Source organism: Sarcophilus harrisii, chromosome 1, assembly GCF_902635505.1.
Source record: "Sarcophilus harrisii chromosome 1, mSarHar1.11, whole genome shotgun sequence".
Taxonomy (NCBI): Eukaryota; Metazoa; Chordata; class Mammalia; order Dasyuromorphia; family Dasyuridae; genus Sarcophilus; species Sarcophilus harrisii.
Genome location: NC_045426.1, coordinates 367,118,162 through 367,130,602, shown reverse-complemented (window position 1 = coordinate 367,130,602; position 12,441 = coordinate 367,118,162). Strand labels below are relative to the sequence as shown.

Here is a 12,441-nt window from a genome sequence, read left to right as displayed (position 1 = left end):
CCGATAATGTGATCAACACTAAGGGTTTGTGGCAATGGGGAGTTGGTTAAAGAAGCCCGCGGCCTACATAGCGGAGAGAGACAAGCAGATTCTCTGTGGCTACAAAGCGAAGGGTGGGCGCAGTGCTAGGGCAGGAAACTGAGGGCATCCCTGGGCGTGGAGGAGAAGAGGGGGGTGGGGAGAAGCAGCTTAATTTCGGTCCTTAACTTGGGGAGGGGGCTAGATTGGGGAGAGGGAGGGTGTGTGTGAGGGAAAGATATACGGCCTAAAACAGGGGGGAGGGGTGGGGGAGGGAAGGGGAGAAAACTTGGGAAGACTAGAGTCTGTGACCACCTAGGAAAAGGGAATCCACGTCAGAGACCAGGTTCGGAAGACCCAGGCCCCTGATTGGGGGGAGGGCCGAGAAGAGGGGTCCGAGGCTGAGGGGCAGGAAGAGTGCAAGTGTGGGATTGGGGGACGGGCATCAGCGGGATTCACGATTGGAAGAGGAGAAGGCAGAGCTCGGGGTTGGGGGTGGGGCTGGGAAAGGGTCGGGGTCCGTGATTGGAGGGGCGAAGACAGGTCCGGGAGCTCTGAGGGGAGGTGGGAAAACAAAGAATAGCGGCCTGTGATTGGGGAGCCGGGAAAACACCAAGGTCTGTGATTGGAGGGCGCAGTGGGGCCGGGGTCTGTGATTGGGGGGCCAGTAGGGGCCCGAAGTTGGTCTAGAAGAAGGTCACGGCTCCGAGACCGTAGGGGGAAGGGTAGCGTCTATGACGCGAAGGCAGTGGAGGGAAGAAGGAGGGGGCCACCCGGAAGAGGAGGGAAACGCAGAATGGGGAAGACGGCGGCTCACGGAGACCTTACCTTGGTTTTCCCCCGGCTGGCCTTGGCCTTGGTCCGACGCGGGGGCCTCACCGCCTCGGCCATGTTTCCGCCTCCTGCTCTGACCCGGGTTTGTTATTGTCAAAATGCTTCCCCACGCACGGCCCTCTACAGTTTCCGGCCTCGGTCACATGGCCCGCGCCTCCGCCAATCCCTTACGAGAGGTAGGACCTGGGGCCCCCACGGCCCGGCCCGTGGAACAGGGCAAACTACCGCCTCGGGCGGCCCTTTTCCCGGGGGCGCGCCGCGCGCGCACGGGACCCGCCGCCTCTCAGTGACCCAGATGTGTTTCGGTTCTGGGCGGGGGAGGAGACGAAGCGCATGCGCCCGGCGCCTCGTCCGCGTCTTACCCCTCCCTGCTTCTGGGCCCTTCGGTCCCGGAAGCCGAGCCCCGCCCCCTCGTTACCCCGGTGCTTGTCCATCTTGTCCGTCTGAAGGGCTGCTGGGGAGCCCACGAGCCCCAGGCGCGGCCCATTGCTCTGTAACCGCATTGTCGGAAAGCCTGGGGTTGGGTGTTGCATTGTGGTGAAAACTTTTAGATACAGAGACTTCTCCTGCAACCTGCCTAGTCTAGTGAGGCGGACGGGGGCCCTGCAGCGAACAAGAGCCCGCCAAGGGGGGTCTGGCGTGGAACAGGATGTTTCCCCAAAACCACGGAAGGGCTTTCTAGGAAATAAAGCACGCCCATCGGGTCCTCCTGGCGCAGGATCCCGGGGAAGTCGCTTGCCCCTGCCTCCTCCTTCATCTTGCTGACTCTGATTGGCCGCTTCTGTTCCTCAGCCAATCCTTCTGCCCTATAGGAAGCCCTTCTTTTCCGGGTTGGGTTATTGCTGCTCATGCTAAGCCCTCTAAGTCTTAGCGACGCTTAGTCCCTTTACGTGTGTGGGGAATAGATAGGTGAAGAACTTACAGGGATGTATGAATTTTTCTGTGTTTTCATTACATTGAACTCCCAATCCCTATATTTATGCCCACCTGCATTTTTGATTCCCTTCACAAGCTAATTGTACAATATTTCAGAGTCTGATTCTTTTTGTACAGCAAAATAACGGTTTGGTCATGTATACTTATTGTGTATCTAATTTATATTTTAATGTATTTAACATCTACTGGTCATCCTGCCATCTAGGGGAGGGGGTAGGGGGTAAGAGGTGAAAAATTGGAACAAGAGGTTTGGCAATTGTTAATGCTGTAAAGTTACCCATGCATGTAACCTGTAAATAAAAGGCTATTAAATTTTAAAAAAAAAGAATTTTTCTGTGTTTTATTATTCCTGTGTTTCCCCTATGACCTGTATAATATGTGCAGGCTCATATCTACTTGAGCCTTGGCCAGCTAGAGACATATTTACTTAACCTGAGCTGATGACATTTATTGGTATTTGACCTTTATCGATATTTAGTCTATTAGCTGGACCACTGTCTGCTTGATTAAGCCTGAAGGCCTGACTTTCTGTTTCCTTAAAATCAGGAGATTTCGGGGAAACAGAAACCTTCCATTCCAATTTCCCCAAATAGCAACAACCAATTAGATGCTTTCCCCCTCCCCTTCTCAATGCTCTCTTACTTGTGATGTAATTTCTTGTATAAAAGCTATATATCTTTAGTACTTCTTTAGCCCTCCTACCCCGAGCTTTCTCTTTCTTATCTCGCGATGGGACGGTTCATCCTCCGGAGGTTTTCAATAAACAACTTTTCTGCTTTTTACTGAATGATCTCTGAGTAGTCATTTTGGGTAAGGGTCTTCTACATCCCTCTCACTTGGTTTGGAGACGGTCTGAGCCTGAACTCTTCTAGAGCCGACATTGGACACCCACATTTCTGGCGTTCTCCACTCTGATCCTCTCCAACTCAAGCTAAGCTGATCCCCTAAACTAGGAGAGTTTTCTGGGGCCTAGTGCCAGGTTTTCTCTAGACTGGGGACACTCCATTTGAGACCATTGTGTCTCTTCTCCCCATAGAATGCTTGTGTGAAAACACCTTAATAAGGAAGAATTCTCAGTCAGTGTGGCTCTCCTTATAGCGCCATCGGACAGTCCTTCTCCATATCTAGGTGTAATGCCGAAGAAACTGAGCAAGACAGAGATTAGAGACCAATTCAATAGTTTATTAAATGACCAATGCATCCATGTTGATCCCAGGGCTAGACGAGACTATAATCTCAAAGAGTCTAACCCTGAACCTTTGGCATAACTCTGTTAGCTGTCTTTAGCACAATTGGAAAATCCTAGTTTTCCAAGAACTGAAAAAGTAGCGCCTAATATTCCTTTGCTATGGCCTGGTCTCACTATAACCTAGAGAACCAAAAAAAGTGACCCTTTTGAGGTCTCTCAACTGTAACACTATTCTGCAACTTGATGTCTTTTGCAAAGAAAAATGGACTGAAGTCCCATAAATCCAACCCTCCTTGGTTCTTTCACTTGATGACAGCAATGAAGAATGTTTTTGTCAAGATTTAAATCAGAAAAAGGGGAGAGGCAAAAATCAGACCTTTTTTAAAATGACCTTCTCCTCTATACTCCTGAAGCCTCAGAGGCTAGGTTCCCCATTTGCAAACAAATGCACAAATGTGGAGCATGATAAAGGGAGAATTACTAGGGTTCATGTCCCTATTTCCATGTCAGATCTCTCCCAGGAAAAGAAAAACTCAGCAGCTACTCGGAAGATCCCACCAAATTTATTGAGGGCTTTAAAGCCATTGCTTTCCAATTTGACCCAACTTGGGAGGACGTTAGTATTATTGTTTCCTCTTGCTGCCCTATAGAAGAAAAGAGGAGAATTTGGGGCCTAGCCCAGAGATTTGGGGATGACTTGGCTGTGACCTCCCAAACCAGAAAGTATTCTCTTGGGGCAAGTGCAGTCTCTTGTCTCTGACACTGGCTGGGACTGAGGGAAGTCCAGTTAGAGTTAAGAAAGACCACAAGTTGTCATGCCTTCTCTTTGGCATGAAAAGGGGCATTGAGAAACAGATAAACTAGAAGACTCGAGGGCATTACTCAGGGATCCTAGGAAAACCTTACCCTCTTTCTGGGTTAGTTGAGGCACTCAAGAAATATACTCACTTGGATCCCACTTTCCCCATAGGGGATGTGATTCTTGGCATTCATTTTATCAGCCAATCTCCTCCCCTCCACCCCCATATTTGGAGAAAGTTACAGAAGTTAACCATGGGTCTCCAGAGTCCTCAAGCTAAGCTCTTAAGAGACGGGTTTCAGGATATTTAACAATGGAAACCTAGGAAAAGGACTGCAGGGCTAGAGTCTTTAACAGAGAATTTGCTGGAATTTTATCTGATTACATGTCTAGTGCCAAAAAGGGTCCTGCCCTCCAAAATCCCTGGAATACTTCTGTGGGCCCATCAAGAACCTGAGATTGCTCTTCTGGAAGAAAATATCTGTAGAGACTTTGAATGGACATTTTTGCAACCCCATATGGAGTCTCAACTCACAATTTGAGGCTTTACCTTAAAGGAACTCTCCACTCACAAGGGCCCTTTTATATCGGAGGACCCAGAGTAAAGTATGGTAACTATACTAGTTGTGTGTGATTATCATAGTATAAGTAATGTTTATGCAAGACAGCCCTTGAAGTTGACATATATAGCTTGATCTCCCAACTGTGGAGTCAGTACTACAGGATAATTTTGTCTGTACTAGATAATTCTGTCAAATTCTGCAGGGTCAGCTTATTCCTACATTAGGAGGAATAGCATTCCTCACTGGGCCCCACTTAGATACTGGGTTGCTGCCAGGGATCTTGCTGGAGTCTATTCACCCTATTAGGTGTGATACAAAGTAAACTCAAGAGATACCACTTATCTCCATACTAAGGATAGGGTAGCCAGCCACTAGTTAGTTTTTTTAAGCACATATCGGGGACATAGTTTAGAGATAACCTTAATTGTCTGTCTCTCTCTCTCTCTCTCTCTCTCTCTCTCTCTCTCTCTCTCTCTCTCTCACACACACACACACACACACACACACTCACACACACACACACACACTTTAATCCTGCACCACATAGATAGGCTAGTTCCTTTCTAACCATTTACTATATCTCTATCCCCTCTCTCCTCACTAACATAACAGGGATAGAAAGGTGCATGTTGGAGGAATATTTTTATTTTCATGGATATCACTGCTGTGGAAAGAACAGGCTTGAAGATTATTTATATACAGCCCTCTTATTTCTCAAGCAGGAAGGCCTAGAGAACCCAAGTAATTTGGCAAACGACACATAGGTAACAGAACTGAAATTCAACCTTTTGAGCCTATCATTACCTGACTGAGTTTCGGTAAATCATGTCTGTCTCTGGGTCTCAGATTCCTCTTTAAAAGAAAAGGGTAGGACCTCATACCTGTATACCATCATAAACTCCAAATGAATGTATAGCTTATATATAAAAGGTCACATTATAAGGAAAGGATCAAGGAAGAAATTATCTTTTAGATCTGGGAAGAGTTCATGTCCAAGTAAGATGTAGAAAACATAACTGATCAGTTAGAAAATTTGGTTTTCTCAAAATTGAAAACACCTTACACAAACAAAATCAATGCAGCTAAAATTTAAAGGGCAGATTCAATAAGTAGAAAAATCTTTACAAGTTTCTATGATAAAGATCTCATTTCCAAGAAATACAAAAAATGTATTCAAATTTATAAGGATATAAGTCACTGCACAAGATGACAAATAAGCAGATTTCAAGGAAAGAAAGCCAAGCTATCAATGTTCATAACAAAAAATACTCTTAATTGATGGGATTGGTTTTAGCCCTTCCCTTGTGCCCTGCCTAGCTAGTAGCAAAGGATACTTCCCAGGAACAAAAGCTGGTTAGTTTTTTTCTTAGGACTCGAGTATCCCAATAGCTTGAAACATGTACCCAAGTCCCCTGGATCTGGCTGAGTTAGACAACCACATTCTGTTTTTCTGTTCCTTGTGGTTAACTATTCACCTGAGAACTAACTCAGCCTGTGACTACAGGCTCAGATACAGTATAAACAGGACCCTTTCTCTAGCTTGCTCATTGACCTTTAAAGATTAAGCTATCCTTGCTGTTTGCAATAAATAAATAAATAATCTGCCATTGACTGAGAACCAACTTGTTCTCTGAAATTCTTTTTTGGAGCAACCTTGACTGATCCTGACTGATCCTTATCACAAATCACTAATAGCTAGAGAAATACAAATTAAAGTAACTCTGAGATTATACTTTACACTCATCAGAGTGACAAAATTGACAAAGAAAAGATAAAGATAGCATGTGTTGGAAGGTTGTTAAAGCTGTGCATTCAATCCATTCTGGAAAGTGTAGAAAGTGTGTGTGTGTGTGTGTGTGTGTGTGTGTGATCTGCCTTTATCAGGAGTGAGTAGCATGCTTCATCACTGATCCTCTGGAATCATAGTTGGCTATTTTATTCAAAATTGGAAAAGACAATTAGGATGCAGGGCTGGAGCAGATTTTCTCCTTATCTCCTTTTCTCCTTACCTCTCCAAATTCATCGACATGAACAATGGTATTATGCAGTACTCTGGCAGTATCTGTCCACAGTCATTAGAGTGTTAAATATGTGTTTACTGTATAATATATGTTGACTGGATGAATAAGTTAGTATCTCCATTCACTTTTTCAATGTCAGATTCTTATAATGCAGGTCCAAAATGCTTGAACTTGAAGCAAAGCTTATTTTTTTCCAAATTTGATCACTGACAAAGCAAGAGATAATATACACTGTTGCAACTACGGTATTTCATGAAAATAATAAAAAGAATATAACATCTCAGATTTTCATGATTATGATTCTTTTTTTTTCCATTATTATGATTTTTAAGAAAATCCAATTCTATATTTGTAATGCCTAGTAAATCAGTTCCCAAGTAATCTATGTTGCCATCTAGTGGCATTTTCTTGGTCCAGCATCATGTTATTTCTACTTTATTCATTCCACAAGAATATTATTATTAAATTAATTTTAACTTAATAAACATTAAACGACTAGTTACCTAGTAGATTATTTTGTGCAAGCCACAGTGCTAAATATTAGAATGTCAGGGATTGACAAAATTTTACAGATCTTGCTTTACACAGCAAAATTTAGGCAAGTTAAGTAACTTGACCAATGTAACAGAAGTAGAACTAGAATCCATCTTTCCCAATCCTGTGTTCTTCTTCCTATATAAGACTGAACCTGTAGCACAATGCTAATGTAATAGGAGGACTGTGCTCTCATTGACCCAGTTGAATTATTATTTGGAAAACTGTTAACTGGCAATTGAAAAGGGAGAGAGATGTGCTGAACGAGAGTTTATGAGCAATAATATTAGAAGACCAGCCTTCAATCTTCCAGGTTATCCACAAACTCTTTTTATTTTTTTTATTATAATAACTTTTTATTGACAGAACCCATGCCTGGGTAATTTTTTACAACATTATCCCTTGCACTCATTTCTGTTCCGATTTTTCCCTCTCTCCCTCCACCCCCTCCCCTAGATGGCAAGCAGTCCTATATATGTTAAATGTGTCGCAGTATATCCTAGATACAATATATGTGTGCAGAACTGAACAGTTCTCTTGTTGCACAGGGAGAAGTGGATTCAAAAGGCAGAAATAACCCAGGAAGAAAAACAAAAATGCAAACAATTTACATTCATTTCCCAGTGTTTTTTCTTTGGGTGTAGCTGCTTCTGTCCATCATTGATCAATTGAAACTGAATTAGGTCTCTTTGTCAAAGAAATCCACTTCCATCAGAATACATCTTCATACAGTATCATTGTTGAAGTATATAATGATCTCCTGGTTCTGCTCATTTCACTTAGCATCAGTTCATGTAAGTCTCTCCAAGCCTCTCTGTATTCATCCTGCTGGTCATTTCTTACAGAACAATAATATTCCATAACATTCATATACCACAATTTACCCAACCATTCTCCAATTGATGGGCATCCATTCATTTTCCAGTTTCTAGCCATTACAAACAGGGCTGCCACAAACATTTTGGCACATACAGGACTCTTTCCCTTCTTTAGTACCTCTTTGGGGTATAAGCCCAGTAGTAGCACTGCTGAATCAAGCACTTGCTTGAACCAAAAAAATTTTTTTTTTATTTAATAGCCTTTTATTTACAGGATATATACATGGGTAACTTTACAGCATTAACAATTGCCAAACCTCTTGTTCCAATTTCTTCACCTCTTACCCCCCCACACACCCTCCCCTAGATGGCAGGATGACCAGTAGATGTTAAATATATTAAAATATAAATTAGATACACAATAAGTATACATGACCAAAACGTTATTTTGCTGTACAAAAAGAATCAGACTCTGAAATATTGTACAATTAAGCTTGTTTTTTTTTTTTTATTTTTTTTTTATTTAATAGCCTTTTATTTACAGGATATATACATGGGTAACTTTACCATTAACAATTGCCAAACCTCTTGTTCCAATTTTTCACCTCTTACCCCCCCACCCCCTCCCCTAGATGGCAGGATGACCAGTAGATGTTAAATATATTAAAATATAAATTAGATACACAATAAGTATACATGACCAAAACGTTATTTTGCTGTACAAAAAGAATCAGACTCTGAATTATGTACAATTAGCTTGTGAAGGAAATCAAAAATGCAGGTGTGCATAAATATAGGGATTGGGAATTCAATGTAATGGTTTTTAGTCATCTCCCAGAGTTCTTTTTCTGGGCATAGCTAGTTCAGTTGAACCAAATTTTGAACCAAATTACTTGGGTTCTCTAGGCCTTCCTGCTTGAGAAATAAGGGGGCTGTATATAAATAATCTCCAAGCCTGTTCTTTCCACAGCAGTGATATCCATGAAAATAAAAATATTCCTCCAACATGCACCTTTCTATCCCTGTTATGTTAGTGAAGAGAGAGGGGATAGAGATATAGTAAATGGTTAGAAAGGAACTAGCCTATCTATGTGGTGCAGGATTAAAGTGTGTGTGTGTGTGTGTGTGTGTGTGTGTGTGTGTGAGAGAGAGAGAGAGAGAGAGAAAGAGAGACAATTAAGGTTATCTCTAAACTATATCCCTGATATGTGGTTAAAAAAAGGGTATGCACAGTTTAATAGCTTTTTGGGCATAGTTCCAAATTGCTCTCCAGAATGGCTGGATTTGTTCACAACTCCACCAACAATGCATCAGTGTCCCAGTTTTCCCGCATCCCCTCCAACATTCATCATTATTTTTTCCTGTCATCTTACCCAATCTGACAGGTGTGTAGTGGTATCTCAGAGTTGTCTTAATTTGCATTTCTCTGATCAATAGTGATTTGGAACACTCTTTCATATGAGTGGTAATAGTTTCAATTTCATCATCTGAAAATTGTCTGTTCATATCCTTTGACCATTTATCATTTGGAGAATGGCTTGATTTCTTATAAATTAGAGTCAATTCTCTATATATTTTGGAAATGAGGCCTTTATCAGAACCTTTAACTGTGAAGATGTTTTCCCAGTTTGTTGCTTCTCTTCTAATCTTGTTTGCATTAGTTTTGTTTGTACAAAGGCTTTGTAATTTGATGTAATCAAAATTTTCTATTTTGTGATCAGTAATGGTCTCTAGTTCATCTTTGGTCACAAATTTCTTCCTCCTCAACAAGTCTGAGAGATAAACTATCCTATGTTCCTCTAATTTATTTATAATCTCGTTCTTTATGCCTAAATCATGTATCCATTTTGACCCTATTTTGGTATAAGGTGTTAAGTGTGGGTCCATGCCTAATTTCTGCCATACTAATTTCCAGTTATCCCAGCAGCTTTTGTCAAATAATGAATTCTTATCCCAAAAATTAGGATCTTTGGGTTTGTCAAACACTAGATTGCTATAGTTGACTATTTTGTCTTGTGAACCTAACCTATTCCACTGATCAACTAATCTATTTCTTAGCCAATACCAAATGGTTTTGGTGACTGCTGCTTTATATTATAGTTTTAGATTAGGTACAGCTAGGCCACCTTCATTTGATTTTTTTTTTTCATTAATTCCCTTGAGATTCTCGACCTTTTATTATTCCATATGAATTTTGTTGGTATTTTTTCTAGATCATTAAAATATTTTCTTGGAAGTCTGATTGGTATAGCACTAAATAAATAAATTAGTGTAGGAAGTATTGTCATCTTTATTATATTCGCTCGGCCTATCCAAGGGCACTTAATATTTTTCCAATTATTTAAGTCTGACTTTATTTGTGTGGAAAGTTTTTTGTAATTTTGCTCATATAATTCCTGACTTTCCTTTGGTAGAGAGATTCCCAAATATTTTATATTGTTGACAGTTATTTTGAATGGAATTTCTCTTTGTATCTCTTGCTGTTGGATTTTGCTGGTGATATCCACAAACTCTTAAGAAGAAATGTAGCAGCCCTTATAGGAAGACATAACCCACAAATGGTAGCTGGGTTTGGGAGAGTGACCCCAGAGCTCATGTGTCAGACCAAGTAATAAATCTTCCACTTTTTCCTTTTATCTCTTTTCCCATTCTCATCTAAATCCAAAAAAGTGCTTATAATTAATGCTTTGAGACTTTATCTCATCACATTCTTTTAAATCCTCTATAAGCGCATATCCAATTTATCAATTGAAATTGCTCTCTAAAGTTAGCAATGATTTCCAAATTGAATGATTTTTTTCTCACTGCTCATTTTTCTTGGCCTTCTTATGGCATTCGACTCTGTTTACCATCTTCTCCTCCTACATATTCTTTTCTCTAAGTGTCATGACTCTAGTCTCACTTGGATCTCTTCCTACCTATCCTTCCTCTCCTTCCTAGTTCCTCAGGACATCCAATACCTTACATATTCTATATGTATTATATATGTTTATGTCTTCCCTGATAAAATGTAAGGTCCTAAGATTTAGGGAATGTTATTGTTGGGTTTTGTTTTGTTTTGTTTTTGGTAACCCCAGTGCTTATCAGTGACTCAATATAATTTAATAAATAGTTATTGTTTGAGTCCTCATTCACAATTGTATTTTATAAAAATCTAAAAGAACAATGTAACTAGACTGTGGTGAATGGAAAAGAACACCTAGAGCCCCAAGAGTCCTGAGTTTAAATTTCACCTTGATATTTTAACTATCTGTGACCTTGGACATGGCATTTTAACTATTTCATTGTCTACAGAATAAGGGAATTTAGACTAATCATTCTCTGAGATCCCTGCCAGTTCTAAACAAAAAGCCAATTATCTTATAAAATCTGTCTAAGGATTTTAGACCAAATCAGCTAAGGATAATATATTTTCAAGATGAGTACTAAATATGTAGTCAGAGGACCTGGACTGAGGGGCTGCCTCTGCTTCTTTTCACTTGTGTGACATCAGCCAATATGGTCCACCTTTTTGGGTCTCAGTTTCCTTGTCTGTAAAATGAGTGTTGAAAGTAGATGATCTCTGAGGTCTTTTTCAGCTCTCAATTCTCTAAATTTTGAAATTCCTCAGATGATGAGTCACCTTTACAAAAAAGGCAAATTTTCAGGTCCCACACGTTAACAATCTCCTCTTTAGAAGAAAGGTAAATCAAGATGAAATACATTTAAATCTACTTTCTCTTAACTGGCCCGCCTGCTTCATTTTCACCGCTCCTGGGCCCACCCCCCATTATTAATACATTGCCATTTGACACATCTCTAGTTGTTAAATGACTTAAGTGGACAAATAGATGTTTTCTATAGTCATTTTGACTTACAACTTGTCACTAGATTCTGATGACTCTGGAGGAAAAAGTGAGGCTGATGACTTCGCACAGCTCTGCCTTATTTAAATCTAATTTACTTGCAAATCAAGACTTTACTCTCCTGATGCCATCAATCCTTTTCAAGAAGGAAGGATAACAAAGAACAATAAATTGTCCATACTTAACCTCATTACTTTTATCCCTATGTGATATTTCTCTCACACTCTCCAAATGACCCTATGTATCTATTGCTCTTCTCTCTGATTCTAACTCATTTTAAATATTTTAGAGTTCTAATATTTGAATGGTCTTGAGGATATTTTCATTCTCTACTGCCTAGTAACAGTAATAATATTAATTTCAATTGAATGTTACAAGCTACATTTTATGTAAATTTTGTATATTCCCCAGTGCTTAGCATATTGTTCTATATATAATAGGCCCTTAATAAATATTTCTTGAAGTAAATGAGTATAGTTCAGAATCAAAAACAAACATTTCCTTGAAAGAAAAAAAAAATCCAAAAGAAAAAATGCTTAGAAATACACACAAAACACCAAAAACTCCAGCAGTACATTTAATTTTTTCTTTCTAAGAAATATTTACAAACACAAAGTGAAATAGAATCAAACTCTTAATATTTCTTAAAAGATTGCAACCCAGGTTTTGTAAGGGTCAATGTTGAAAAATTATCCATGCATATGTTTTGAAAATAAAAAGCTTTAATTAAAAAAAATATATTGCAATTTTAAATTTAAATCAATCCCTCCAAACAATTATGCATTCTATATTTAAGAATCCTATAGAGAAAGAAAAAGGTGAAATTCCTGAGGAAGTCAACAATAAATAAAACTTTTTTTTTTTAAAGTTTTTAAAAAAACTTA

At 39.9% G+C, this 12,441-nt stretch overlaps 1 protein-coding gene across 3 annotated transcripts in view; it reads right to left on the bottom strand.

Moving 5' to 3' along the window:
- EPG5 (ectopic P-granules autophagy protein 5 homolog) overlaps positions 1–1,039 on the bottom strand; it is a 141,398-nt gene extending 140,359 nt beyond the window's left edge. For all 3 annotated transcript variants that reach the window (XR_004230864.1, XM_031945999.1, XM_031946000.1), the window contains exon 1: positions 847–1,039. Coding sequence is in view for 2 of the 3 variants with exons in the window: in XM_031945999.1 (XP_031801859.1) it covers positions 847–909 (63 nt within the window). In the remaining variant the exon portion in view is untranslated. The remainder of the gene's footprint in view (positions 1–846) is intronic.
- Positions 1,040–12,441: the final 11,402 nt, after the last annotated feature.